At 42.0% G+C, this 14983-nt stretch overlaps 1 protein-coding gene across 1 annotated transcript in view; it reads left to right on the top strand.

Annotated features, from left to right (window-relative positions):
- Positions 1–14983, top strand: part of LAMA3 (laminin subunit alpha 3) — a 255409-nt gene that overhangs the window by 60519 nt on the left and 179907 nt on the right. Inside the window, exons 3-7 of the mRNA XM_037031991.1 lie at positions 4412–4529; positions 5230–5348; positions 6575–6745; positions 9415–9506; positions 12331–12446. Of these exons, the coding sequence (XP_036887886.1) occupies positions 4412–4529; positions 5230–5348; positions 6575–6745; positions 9415–9506; positions 12331–12446 (616 nt within the window). The remainder of the gene's footprint in view (positions 1–4411; positions 4530–5229; positions 5349–6574; positions 6746–9414; positions 9507–12330; positions 12447–14983) is intronic.

The raw sequence follows: 14983 nt of genomic DNA on the forward strand, positions 1-14983 counted from the left end.
TGATGCTGAAGTTAAGGAAGATGTAGGAGAGACAGGAAGAAAGGAACAGATATGACAAGCAAAAGTAGGATAGGACCATTATAAGGGCAGGTCAGAAATGATAATAATCTTTAGGTAGAAAGATACCGGCCAAGGGGAGGAAATTGGAACATTATAGAAGGTATGAAATTATTTATGAAACATGATGATAACATCATTTGGGGGCTGATTTAGAAGACATCATCATTGAGAAATATTTCATTGAAGCCTACCAGGGTATAAGTCAACTATAGAAATCTATTTATATTTAGTGATTACTGAGCCTAGAAAAATACAGTGGAGGAGGATTCAGGTAGCTTGGCTATTCAGATAGCTTGCTGGTGGTTAAAGCTGAGTTACTTAAATCTCTTTGCCTTGGGAGAACATGACTGTATAATTTCCATTGTCCTGTATGGTTTGTCAGCAATTTCTTAGGCTACTTACTAGTTCAGTGGGTGAAGCAAGTGTTACACCTAATTTTCTTATAAATTAGCAAAAAAGTGCAAATGTGAAAAACTGAGTTTTACAAGTAGAATCAGGCTCTAGACAAAAACAAAAAAAAAATCCCTGACAGTGAGAATAGTTACAGAGAGTAGGATAACATATAAGACCTGATGTAAAGCAGAGCTGAGTTCTTGAATCCCACTGGGCTTCAGCTTATTTTAAATCACCACCAAATCTATTTGTAAGTTATTAGTCATGGGTAGAATGCTCTCGAACAATACATTTCAGTCTGAAGTTCCGTACTTTCGAGCTACTTTAAGGAATAATGACTCACATCCACAGGGAGTAAAAGTCCTGCTATGTGTCACCCATCGCCGTTTCCTCCCGAGTTAGGAATTTATCAGTAACAAAATATAGGTGTACATGTTTTACCTTTCCCCTCTTTTGATTATTTTTATTGAAATTTTCCATGAAAAATAGTGGCTTGTCATTTTCCAAGTTGTTGGAGTGATCCAAATCTTCAGAATGGATTTTGGTTTAGGGATTTTATTTCTTAGGATATTATGGTTATTTTCAATGAGGAGGCAAGAGATGAAAGACTGTGATTCTCCTCTTCCTCCCAGGTTCTACCCTAAATCTCTGACTCCTGCTGACTTGAATCTTAATACCTTTTTTAAAAGAACTACGGGAATGTGGTGCCGGTATTGAAATCTTAGGCAGGCTGTCATGTGGGATAGTGGAAATCTGTGCTACTCCAAAGGCTAGGAGGAGGACCTGTGAGACGAAGCACTGAGGAAACATGTAATGGCCTGATCTTTCCAGGAGTGTGGTGGGTTTCTTCTCAAAAAGAGATTCTGGAGTAAAGTTTCTTACCCTGGGCAAAAAGTTGACCCAAGGTAAAAAATAGATATGACGCGAGAAAGTAGGACAGGACCATTATAAGTGCAGTCCAGAAATGATAATAATCTTTTGGTAGAAAGATTTTGGCCAAGAGGAGGAGACTGGAACATTATAGAAGGTATAGTGCAAGTTTCACGTAAGTTTCTGGGGTGATCTCCCTTCTCTCCTTGCAGGTGACCAGGGGCTCCCAGGAAACACTAAGAGGGACCGAGGGATGAAGTGACTCCTCCCCACACATGCTTTTTGGTGGGGCCAGGGTCTGGGTTTTTTAGTAAATGGTGGTGATAAACGGATAAGGAAGAAATGCCCTCGCCGAGCTATTGGCAGATGTGCTCTTTGGACCGGGGTCAACAGGATCCTTTTCTAGCTGAGTTGTATTTTCATCACTGACCTTGACTGTTTTATGAGAATTGTACCACATTTTGTGAAGTGTTTTCAAACAAGGTTACTAAAATGGAGTTTAATTTCGCTCCATCTGCATCCTTCCTTCTCAATTAAAGCATTTCTATGAAATTAGCTTATTAGATAAATTTTTCAAATGGACATTAGTCACAGAAGAAATGTAATAGTTTGGTTCCTTTGGGGGGGCTTATTTTTCATAATTTGTATTTATATTTTTACAGGGATTGTGGAAAAGGTTTATAATTTGGTTAATAAAAATGTTTCAAAATGTCTCTCCATGGATTCCTTATTAATGACAACATTTAAAAGCTTTTAAATGTTGGGGCAATTTAGCGGACATCTTAGATGTGATCTGATAGACAAGTGATCAGACATAGCATCACTGATAAGAGGACAACCTGGCATCATGTGCCCCCTGGCATGATGGCATGAGAAGGACATGTCACACAGGTAGTCATCCTGCCAAAATGCTCACCCTGAACCAGACCATGAGAAGATAATCAGACACGTTCAGGTTGTACAACATGCTGTGGTAGAAAAGACCTGGACTCATTCAAACGTCCATGTCATGTGAGACAAAACCATGGGAGGACAACCCTTGGTTAAGATAGACAAGAGAGGCTTCAGAAGTAAATGCTGTATATAATTCTTGTCTGGATCCTGAATTGGAAGTATATAACAGCTGTTATTAGGAGAATCAGGAAAATTTGAAGATGGACAGTGCGCTAGATAAGATTTTTGTGTTAATGGTAAAATTTATCAAGTGTCGAAATGTTGAGTTTATGAAAGAGAAATGTCTACATTCTTGGAAGATATGTGCTGCCATAATGGTGTCTGAAACTTACTTTAGGTGATTCTTTTAAACGTGTGTTTGTGTGTGTGTGTGTGTGTGTGTGTGTGTAGGTAGATGTTATCTCTCTGAAAATACACAACTCTGCCATCGCTTTTCTGCTTCTAGTAACGCTGTCATCTGGGGATTTCCCGCTCCATAAAGGGCCTTTGTTCACATCCGTGAACCTCAAGTGTGGGCCATGCGTGCTTTGGAGGAACAACATGAATGATCAAAGAGCAAACATAAGTAACGTATAATAGAAATTTAGCAGAAAAAGCCATTTAAAAAGCATGTAATTTTAAATTATCAAGCACAAGAGAATAAGCCCATAACTGTTGGTTTAACATGCACGAGCAGCTGTAAACCCACTTGGGACAGCACTCATGCTGCCTCACAGGGACATTTTGAGTCTGCGTGTCTCAGAGATTTGCCGCAGAGCTGGAGCACTTGGCGAGAACTGGCTGCGGGTCCCACGGCAGTGAAGGTGGTCCAGAACACGTAGAGTGTCAGTGCCAGTGGGCTCAGGGAAAAATGAAATGCAGCCTGCCAGTAGTCAGGGCACATAAACAGGTTCCTAAGACAAAAATGGGGGGTAGACTTTTTTTTCATTTTATTTTATTTATTTTTATTCTTACCTGAAGACATGCTTCTTGAGAGAGAGGGGAAGAAATGGAGAAAAACATCGATCAGTTGCCTATCTTAACATGCTCTGACCAGGGATTGAACCTGCAACCGAGGCATGTGCCCTGACTGGGAATCGAACCCATGACCTTTTGGTTTACTGGATGACACTCCAATCAACTGAGCCACACCGGCCAGTGAGGGAGGGAAACATTTTAAAGTGGAATGCCCTCCCTGATAGGTGCTGGAAGATGAGCTGGTAGAATCAAAGGGCTTATTAAATTAGCCCTGGGTGGCAGGCTCACCTCATAAGTGGAGTGGCCACCATGGTGCCTCCGTCTGATGCTAGATTTGGAATTTTTGCTGTGATGCATCAAAGGGATGACACATTAGCTCAGAATATTACAAAGTGAAACAGAGAGTCGTCTTCTGAGCTACTGGGGCTATTTCATTTATTTGGATTTTCAGTAAGTGCAAGTTTGGAAAACCATTGCACTCAAATAATCCTCGAGATGTATTCATAATATAGCTTCCTACCTTTAGGCTCCCTATAATGGGAACTCCGAATATTTGGAAATAATGACATTTGGAGCTTCCTGACAATTCATTTCCCCTAAGGTGAAAGAGGTCACATATTAAGTACCTATTAGGTCTGTGGCATAGCTAATGGTCAGTGAGTAGGATACACAGAGTTTCAGGATTCTTACACCTGCAACATGTGGGCATGTTACTTAACTACGTAACGTTTTCCTCATCCTCATTGTTCCGAGGCTGAAAGGCAAGAATGTGTGAGAGGGGATTATCATAGTACCCAGAACGTAGTAATGATTAATCATCAATTATTAAATGAACAGGTTTTACGTGGGGGGAGGGTATGTGACAATGACTGCTGCTTGACATCAGAATTCTCTGAACGTACAGACTTTAAAATGCTGTGTCAGTTAGTTGAAATTCAAAGGCATAATGATTAAGATATGACAAAGATTAATGAAAAGTGGTAATTTGGGTTTTAGACATGATAAGCTTGGGCAACTGAACCCAGGCAGAGATGTCCAATAGGCAGGGAGGCATGGGATCTGGATCTTGAGAGAAGTGTGGCCATATGACTTGGGAATCAGCATCACACAGAGACGGTCAAGGTCATAGACAGACGAGGTGGTGACTTTAATCATTGTATCTCCTTTGCTTTGTCAGCTTTTCCATGTGGCCTATATTTTAATCAAGTTTGCAAATTCTCCTCGTCCTGATCTTTGGGTCTTGGAAAGATCTCTGGACTTTGGGAGCACCTACTCACCTTGGCAGTATTTTGCTCGTAAGTAACCTTGCCTACCGTGTTATAAGGGACTTTAATTGTTTGCAACAGATTAAGACTTTGGATTTAATCAGGAAATTTGTCTCTCCATGTGGCTAGTTAGGGATTGGTCAGTTTTAACTTTCTGAGTTCCCCTTAGAACAGCCCTATTTCTCAAGCGTTAATAGCATGTATACACAGGCGGAACTGAGGTTGAAATGCCCTTATGTTAACAGTTCTTGCCACGATCTGGGGAGAAACAAGTGTGCCTGTGACTGAGCCACGGCTGCAGGCCTTTCCTTTTAGGCAGAATTAGGAACAGCTTGCATTCATGGATCTTGCATTTCATGCAACTTACCTTGACCCTGTCATCTTCACTAATGAAGCATGGCAGTGTGATGAACTCTATGACAATTGAGGCAGACAGGAATTTCACTTACAAGGGTGTTGGGTTTTCTACGCATGCCCCCTGGGGGCTAAGCCTGCTTCATCAGTGAGGATGCGGCACCACATCTCCAGACATTGCTTTTGGAAGTCAAGCGGCTTGGTATTTTCTGTCATGATGTGAAAACTTCGGTCTAAGCTTTTGTCTAAAAATCGTCAATGCTTCTCTGTTCTTTCCCTACTCATGTATTTTTCTTAAGGAAACATAAGATTTCTTAAGAGATTTACATCAAGCTGGTCGTATTTTATTTGATAGCGTTAAATGTTTCTTTTCTAGATTCTAAAGGAGACTGTTGGGAACAATTTGGGCAGGCGGCAAATACGGCTGTTGCCCGAGATGATGATGTGCTCTGCACCACCGAGTACTCCCGGATCATACCTTTGGAAAACGGGGAGGTAGGTAGATTTGGGAGGTCGTGAGAGATGAGACTCAGCAATGAACATGGGTATCAAATTTTCTATAATTGTGAAGCTCGCACTTTCAAGGAGATCTCACATAGGTCACGATGGAGACTGGCACTTGGGGCCGGAGGGTAAAAGAATCACATTGAAGACTCCCAGAATGAGTTGGATTGCAAATTCCTTTTTTTTTTTAATTGAGAAAGAGTTAACGTTGGAGATTCTATTTGAGGTCTCTAATTCTCTGGAAGTCAGGATTCCAGATTGAGGATTCCAGAGAGTTGAAGCCCATAGATCTCCAACTCTCTTTTTGGGTGGAGCATGGAGAAAGTGGGGTGCTCGTGATGGCTGCGAAGACCCTCCCACTGCTTCCCAGATGCATGATCCCAGTGAGAGTGATGCAATGAAGGGGATGGGGCAGCACTAATCCGTGATCCCGTGGGCGCTGAGCAACATCCGGGATAAGTGTTGTCCTTTAGTGTGTATTTTTGCCCCTGTGAAGTCGGTCAGGGTGTTGTTAGAGGCAGTGGGAAAACAGAAGTAGAGAAAATCAGAGAATTCCATGGATATTGTGAGGCTGTACTGAGCATGAAGTGAATTTCCAATAAGCTTTTTCAATAAGTGTCTGTCTCCCCCTCTTTAGGTAGAAAGATCTCGAGTAGCTCTATCCAGTATCTGGCAATGAGTGGTGAGTGGTTCATGTCTCAAATGGATGGGACTTGAACTTCATTACCTCAAGCTTTAAAATAAAACTTTGGTTTTGTATAGCTATTTTATCTCCTTCACTATCAACTTTAAATGCTGAGGCTGTTTTTTTTTAAACATCACTGAGGTTTTGATTACCTTAGCTTTGTTTCTTTGATGCAGCTTGAGAAAAAGTTGTTTCCTTTTATCTATATATTTTAACATTCCACTTTCAACATTTCGTAGCATGACAGCCCCACAACTACACTGGTAGCACAAAGGGCTGGAAAAGGGAAGGATAACATCTTCTGAGAATCCAGCTTTCAGAACAGATGACCAGATTCAAAGAGAAGGCGAACTAGCAATGTTTTCAGACATAAACAAGACCCAACACCACCTACAAGCATGAAATGGCTCAAGGAAGCCTAGTGCTTTGGGATGTGTGAGATATTGATAGTCACTGGCTGCTACATTTTGATGAAAGGACCTTTTCTCCCTCTGTGTGTGTGTGTGTGTGTGTGTGTGTGTGGTTATTTTAGGTTGTGGTGTCCTTGATAAACGGTCGTCCTGGTGCGAAAAATTTTACGTTCTCCCACACTCTGAGGGACTTCACCAAGGCAACAAACATACGCTTGCGTTTCCTGCGAACCAACACCCTGCTTGGACACCTCATCTCCAAGGCACAGCGAGACCCGACTGTCACTCGGAGGGTGAGTTGTGTTTTTAGGTGCCTAGACAGCAACTTTTTACACTTTTTATTTGGCTTGTCAAATGAACTGCCTTGAACTCATTCAGGTAATATTTGCAGCAAGTACTGGGGTTGGCATAGGAGTTGTTTTTGTCTGAAATACTAGACATACATCAGAACTTTGTTTGTTGAGGAAAAATGACGAAAGAAGATGAAAGGCAAAGGATGACAGCCAGCGTGCTGTTAGTTGGATATAAGGACAAACAGTCCCCGGGTTTCAGAGGCGTAACAAAGTCAAGGTTCATTGTTTCCTCACGTGACAGTCTAATGTGCTCAGCAGGTGGGACTGGCTCCATAAAGTGAACAGGGCTTTTTAAATTAAATGTGCAGCCTACGGGACCTCAGAGTCTTCTCTGGATCCCCTGCATCGGTTCAGAAAATGATGGAAGAGAGAGAGGGCAGAAGAGACCTACATGTTCCCAGCCAGACGGGTCACTTCCATTGGCAGGAACTGACTGTATAGCCCCACCTAGTTGCAGAAGGCTGGGAAATGTAACCTAGCCAAAGCAGAGGCGACATGGATATTGGTGAGCACTGTTGCTCCCACTATGTGGGATGTATAGCCTGAACATCTCTCACTCAGTGTCTGGAGAGTACCCCTGTCTCCCGGGCACAGAGGGGACCATCAAAACAAATGCCCCGAGCTCACTGTTCACCCACCCTCTGATTTCCTGCTAGTGCCTCCCTCTGACCAAACCCAATAGAAAGCCAGAGAGCAAGAGACCTTTGTTGCAGCCCATGAAGTTCAGCCTCAGGGCAAAGAGCGGGGTGGAGAAAGGTGGAGAGTGGACCTGGAAGGGTGAATGGATGGTGACCTATGCACCTTATAGAGTTTGCCTTCTTATGTAAGTACTATTAGAGGGCGGGAAAAGAAAGAGAGAAAAGTAAGTTTTGCTACAGTTTTAAGGCTTTTCCAAAAAGTCCTGTTATCTTGGGTGTAGGTGGCTTGTCTTCTGCATTCCCTGTGCCGTTAGCAATGCTAGCTGCTGTATGTGGGAGACATCCCGGGTCCGAGGGTGGAATTTACAAGGAAGGGTGGAGCTTTCTGATACACTGTGGCCAGACTGTGTTTCCATTCCTCCAGGTGTTTGGTAGCCCTGCTACCAATGTACCTCACCATTATTTTTAAAAATTTGTCTTGTGGGGAGTTGAGAGATTTATACTGTCATGTATGTATATTTCTTTTCACCGAGGTCAGTGCTGTCTTCTATATTAAGCAATTTTTAATGGAGGGCACAACGTCTGATCTTGAATCCCCACATCTAAGTTGCTTTTTGAATGGAGGAACAGCAGTGTTGTGGGGTGAAAGCTGATCACGGGCTTCCCTCTTTGCTGCTGCCACCCTTAACACACACACACACACAGAAACTTCTGTGGTGATCAGCCGAGAAGCCTCTGAGTGTTAACATATCGCAGGAAGCCCTTGAATACTGAATTTACCCACATTAACAAGAAGGGTTGTAAATGCCTTCAGACTAAGTAAGATGTTGCCAGGAAGCTTAGACACTTCAACAGTTTTTAAAGAGGAAATCAGAACGGAACCTCAATATTGAGTGAATAGGGCACTTTAAGACGACTAATCTTGACAGCGATAGCAGAAAGATACAAAACCCTCTTATCCTTGCGAATTCAAAGACTTTCTCGCTGGCAGATATGTTCATGACAGAATGATTATTATAAAACCCCCAAATTACTCACCAACCCCTGTGCATCTCCCACCGAGCCTGAGAAGTCAGGGAGCTGGCACACAGTACCACCTGTTGGCACCAGCACAGAGGCCTGCAACCCACCAGAGATGTCCCTGTCCATGCAGTGGCCTACCCGCATCTGGGCCTGGCTTCGAGGCTGATCCTCAGCTAGATCTGAAGCTTGCTTTGTCTGGCCTTTTTGAGCTTGAACTTCAGTGTTTGGCCTTACTAACCTTGAGCTAGCAAGGCTTCAGCAATTGCTGATGGCACCTGTCGGTCTCAGAGTGCTGTATCTGATCATCTTTGTAAACACTGTACATGCGTAGTAGGGGCAAGACTGTACATGCATAGTAGGGGCAAAATTTGTGATTCAAAAACTTATTTTTGGTAAATAAATATGTTTGACTTATGAAACCCAGATTTACATTAAAAAATAAGCTTGGAAGCACTTAATCTTTTTCCAAAAGGCTAAAGGGTAAAATTCTTTCCCAAGGCAATTTCCCTCCGTGCATTTAAAGCATTTCATTTTTAAAAAGGTACGAATTCAGCATTATGTGATTAAATTTGATTGAGGAATGCATTTATTGCATAAGACAAATTATATCCAAATGTGGCTCCCTTGGAGTTGAGGCAGCCTCAAATGTGGCTCAGTGGGTTGAGTGCTGTTCTGCAAACCAAAAAAGGCTGCCGATTTGGTTCCCGGGCGGGAGTGCCTGCCTGGATAGTGGGCCAGGTCCCCGGATGGGAGAGATTGATGTTTCTCTCCCTCTCTTTCTTCCTTCTTACCCCTCTCTCTAAAAATAAATAAATGAAAATATGAAAAATAGATAACGCAATGAATGAAAGAGAAGCAGGTCCAGTATAAATATTCCTTAAAGATTAGTAAAGCAAAGTCTTTGTTGCTTTTCGGTAAAATGGACACATTGTGTTTTCTGTTGCCTAGTATTATTATAGCATAAAGGACATCAGCATTGGTGGGCGGTGTGCTTGCAATGGCCACGCTGAAGTGTGCAATGCAGACAATCCTGAAAAACTGTAAGTACATTGTACGGATGAATAAATCTGATTGTGTCAGTGAATGTTTGCATCCCCCACCCCCATCAACCCTCACCCCAGCCAGACAGTGCCGCAGGCAGGCCCAAATAATTGATTAGTGTTGCCAAGAGAAATAACACTTGTTTGCCATCCTGGATCTAGTGGGATCAGGGGTATACAGGTTCAAATCCTTCCCCCCCACTTATTATGTTGGCAAAATACACATAATATAAACTTTGGAATCGTAACCATGTGTAAGTGTACAGTTCAGTAATGTTAAGTGTATTCACATTATTGTACAGCCACTCTCCAGAACATCTTGCAAAAATAAAATTCATACCTGTTAAGTGACTTCCCATTCCCTCCTCCCCTAGGTGCTGACAACTACCATACTATATTCTCCGTCTCTCTGATTTTGACTACTCTAGGTACCGTGTATAAGTGGAATTATACAGTGTTTGTCTTTTTATGACTGGCTTATTGCACTCAGCATAATGTCCTCAAGATCCATCCATCTTGTAGCATATGTCAGTAGTTCCTTTGTTTTTTATGCTGAATAATATTTCATTATGTATGTACCACATTTCATTTATTCATTCATCTGTCAATAAACACTTAGGTTATTGTTACCTTTTGGCTATGAACATGGTTGTACCCAGTTTTGTTTTTAATTGCAGTATATTATACATAGAGTAAGATGCATAGATTAGAAATATTAAGTGTTCAGCAATTGCATACATTCATGTTACCAACCACGAGAGACACTTTTAGGCACCGGAAGTTACTGGGATGCTAGATACAGTAATAATTTTCTCTCAGTGTTTCATTTAAAATCTACATTTCCCGATGAGTAGCATTTACCAGAGACACATTTTACTTCAGTCAGATTCAGGTGTGTGCGTTGCTAGGCCTGGTTTTGTGTTCAGGCAGAGGTGCAGCTTCCAGTTTATGTGGGTGCTTTGTGGGGCCCTGATCCCGGACCGGCAACTGTCCCTGAGGTTGTCACTCCTCCTTCAGGGATCAGTAGTGCTGTCTGAGATAACAGTGTGAATCCAACAACAGGCTCGCCTTCAATTGGCACAGACTTTCTTGGTAACGATGAACCCATCACCCCTGTGTAGTCCCAGGAGGTTACTACAAGTCAGGTCAGAGTTAGAGAGAGGGAAGCAAACAGGTTGGTCTGTTGTTCCTGACCCTGAGACTAAACGACTCCACCTGGGAGAGTAAAGTCAACGGAGGAGTCTGAGTTTCCCCTCCCAGAAGGACTGCCAAGCCCTGTGGTCTCTGTAGACCTGGAGGAGTCGCATACTGGGTGCGTGTGAGTGCAGAGGCCATCTCCTCGTGCCTTGGTGAGAGGTTCAGTTTGCCACCTGTCTACTCCAGCACAACTGCCTCCTGCACGGGGGTCTGCTTCTGACCAACCAGCTGGCTTGCACAAATGCTGCTAAAATCCACATCCATGAATGGGAAAAAAAATTGTATACTTAAGGGGATGCAGTGACTTAAGGAAGGAAGCCAGGGCTGGACAATCAGAAAAGTTAGTTGCTAATCAAGAACTGGCAGAAGGGGGCTTCAATTAAGTGTGTATACCATATTGACTTTGATGCACAGAAACGGGAATCGATCACATAATTGATTCTGAGCTCCCTAGGAATCCAGTCAAAAAGCGAAAACTGCTCAGTTTCATATTTCACTATAATTCTTTTAGCCCAGTTTATGCAAAGATGTCATTGGCAATGAACAGAAATCATTTCTCACAAAATCCCATTTGGATTCCAGTTGCCCTTTGCTGCCAGTTAAATCGATGTCCATTTGCTTTCTCAGGCGGCTGAGTGGGGGAAGGGATGACACCTTCTATTAGGCGTGGAACTGGGTGTTTGCCTTCCCACCTCACTGTAGGATTGAGGGAATCCCCGCAGGCCCAGCCAAGAGCCTTTTCCCTCTTTTATTCCTATTCATCTTATTTATTAAATTCACTTATTTATTTAGATATTTACGTATACATGTATACCATTTAACTGGATCACACTTAAAGCATTGTGCTTTACCAGAAAGAATAAGATGTTCAAGGCAATTTTCTTTTTTCTTTTACTTCTTGTGAATCCTCCTTTGAGCTCAGATGAGTGGGAGCTCAGAGCTTGGAGTTCTAATCCAATGCCATGGCTGCAACAATTTCACTATAATTTTGAGAAGTTTTAAGGCAGATGTATACATTTTTGAAGGTAGGTTTTTAAAGACTTTTACTCCTGTGCCTTGTTGAGCAATCTCAGCTTTGGGCCGGAGGATGAAATGGTGGGTTGGAGCGGGCGCGGGCTCCTGGGACAGGTCCTCTGAGATCTCCTTGCAGGCTCCTTGGGCCCGGTGAGTCTCTGTGAATGGCCCCGGGTTGAGAGCAAGGTATCTGAGCAGACCTTTCTCACAGGATGACGCCTGATCTTTGTGAAGAGGTGATATTCCACGCATCTCAGTAAACTCAGCCCTGGTTGCTAATGTGGTGGTTTACTGTAACGTAATATGGTAGTGAAGAAAGAGCTGGGACTTTGGCGTTGGACAAACAGGTTTGAAATCTGGCTCTCATTGATCATGGACTGACCTTTGGCAAGTGTTTTAATATCTCTGAGTCTTAATGTCCACATCTGTAAAACAGATAATAAGTAGGATGGGGAGGAAGACTTGAAATAATATATGGAAAGTGTTTTTGTTCTCATAATTACTCTGTCTATGGTACCATGGGTGACCACGGTGACTGTGAGTGTTTCATGCAGGAACAATTGATCTTAATGAAAACCTTCCAGTAACTGAGATTGCCTCACCACTTGCCCAGGTTTCGGTGTGAGTGCCAACACCACACCTGCGGGGAGACCTGTGACCGCTGCTGTGCCGGGTACAGTCAGAGGCGCTGGCAGCCTGCCACATGGGAGCAGAGCAATGAGTGTGAAGGTGAGCACCCGGGGAGGGGCGCTGGGACAGAGGCCCCTCCCAACACCTCCTCCCATTTCTACCTGTGTTTCCCCTGCTTGTGAAGAGAGTGGGATCATGTCAATCTTAGGGACATGGGCCTTTCTATTGTAATAAATAACTCACAGACTAGGGGCATAAGTGCCCCACTGTAAATTCAGATATAAATATAAGAAGAAAAATCATAGCAGCAATCACCATATGCAAGGATCAGGCTGAGTGTTTTAACATAAACTGGCCTCTCTTTTTACCTATCTAAAATAGGACGCAGCCACTATTAAATGCCAACCCCGTATCATTCGTTGGGATGTGATACTGGATTGGAATCCTAACTATTCTGAGGACCGGGGTCTAGAGCAGGAGGTGAAATTGGTGGCTAAGCAGAGAGCTGGAAGCATTGCGAGGAGGGGGGCGATGGTGGGAGGGGTGCTGTAGTAGGAGGGGGCAGGTGCAGACGGAAGGGGTCAGAGAAGGAAGGAAAAAAGAGAGAGGCTACTTTTTTTTTCCTTAGGTCTAAGATTCATTTTGAGTTAATTCTTTTTTTTATTTTTTTATTCTTTTTTTCTCCAATTTTTTCATTTAATTACTTTTCAAGTACAGAGAGAGGCTACTTTTAGTTACGGGTGCAATGTAAAGGAAGGAAACTGTTATTTTAACAAACAAGCCCTGTGACATCCAACTGTGGATTTTCTTTTCAACTGCTCTTCTTAGGAAGCATTTCATTCCAATTGCTGAAAACATTTTTGTAACTTTTAGTTATTGGTTTTAGAGACTGTGTCTCTTTTTCCCCTGACTACCCTTAGTATATGGATTGAAGATGGATTTGCTTTTTGTGAAATGACCAGTTTTGTAACACTAGGTGGGTAAGAAAGAATCTGTACTTTACACTTTTTTTGCCAAATATTTTTGTAACTATTAAGAAATAAAACTGACAATCTCTACGATCAGCACACTTACTCAGAGGCCATTTCCAGTGAGGAGCTCCAGGAGTGTGTTGATGGATGCGGACCCAGTGGGAAGGGGCTGGTGCTCCCCAGGGGTGTGCTCAGGCACATCTCCGGGCCCAGGTTTCTTCCCTGGATGGCCATTCTCACTTCATGGTCAAGTGAAGAATGACTCTCTCCGTGACTTCCCCATTCCTCACCCCTGCAAGATGGGACTAGAAAGAGGGAACGGTAGTAATCAGGGGGCGAGTCTGCTTTAGGACACTTTGATTGAATTAGTGTTATCACATGAACTCCAACATTAACAATTTGGCTAGTTTTTCAAACGAATTAAACTAAATTTCAGAGAATGACATGCTTTACTCTTATGACATGAGAAGTGTTAACTAACTTCCTTTTAATATTTGTACACTTGTCTGAATGGTTAAAGGTTACAAAAAACAGCATGTGGAATTAAGATTTATTTGTTAGGTACTTTCTAAATTCCATTGGAACTAGTTAAAGTCAGAATAAACAGACTTCTTAAGAAATGACTGTGGCCGTAAACATAAATGCCTTGAATTTTTTCCTTTTTAAATCATGGTACCACTGAGGAAATGAAAATAAGGAAGTGCTCAGCCTTTTAAAAACAGGACAACTTGAAAGTCTAACTCCATCTTCTTTCTTAATAGATTTATTTGGGAACTTGATTAAAACATACAAATTGCTAGAAAGACTTGGAGAATTTGATCTAGACAGAATGCAATGGACAGATATTTTGCGTAAAAGGAAATAAGAATTTTACTCATGTTAGATCTTTTCCATCTTGGCAATGATGGAAATCCTAAGTGGGTTTTAAATTAGATTTTCTAATTTTAAAACTATTATACATTACTTGTAGAAAACTTAAAAATTATTTTTAAAAAAGGAAAATCTCCAGTCATTCTACTACTCAAAGGAAACCACTATTAATATCTTTTAGGTAGTTTAGTGTTTTCTCACACTTACTTTAAATATTCAATAGGGTATTATACAATTTTATATCCTGATAGTTTTCACTTGATATTTTTAGATATTTGCCCATATTATTAAAAACCCTTTGAGATCCTTTTTGATGGCACATAATACTGTCATCCTGTGGATTTAAGTGTATCCAAAAAGTGTTTGTTGAGTTCCCACTATGTTCTGGAGAATGCGCGCTATTGTAAACAAAACTCAAACAGTTATTGACTTTTGGGAATAGAAAGTCAAGCAATAATACTATTATTTGCTTAGCCATTTCTCTATAATTGAACATTAGGATTATTTCCAATTTATTGCTACTATGAATAGTGCTGAGATGAAAGGCTTAGAATATGGGCTCAGAGAATAGGCTTTGGAGTCAAACAAAGACAATGCAGGATTCAGCCTCTCTTATTTATGAGCTGTGCGCCTGGAGGCACTTTCCTTAGCATCTCTGAGCCTCAGCCTCCACAACTGGCCTAAGGGAATAATAGTACCTGCCTTAGAGAGTTATTGCACTAATTGAGATATTGCATGTAAAGCACTTTTTACAGTATACTGGGAACTCAATTATTCTTGTTTATAGTAGTATTA

Source organism: Sturnira hondurensis, unplaced genomic scaffold (assembly GCF_014824575.4).
Source record: "Sturnira hondurensis isolate 20B ecotype Veracruz unplaced genomic scaffold, ASM1482457v3 Scaffold0001872, whole genome shotgun sequence".
NCBI lineage: Eukaryota > Metazoa > Chordata > Mammalia > Chiroptera > Phyllostomidae > Sturnira > Sturnira hondurensis.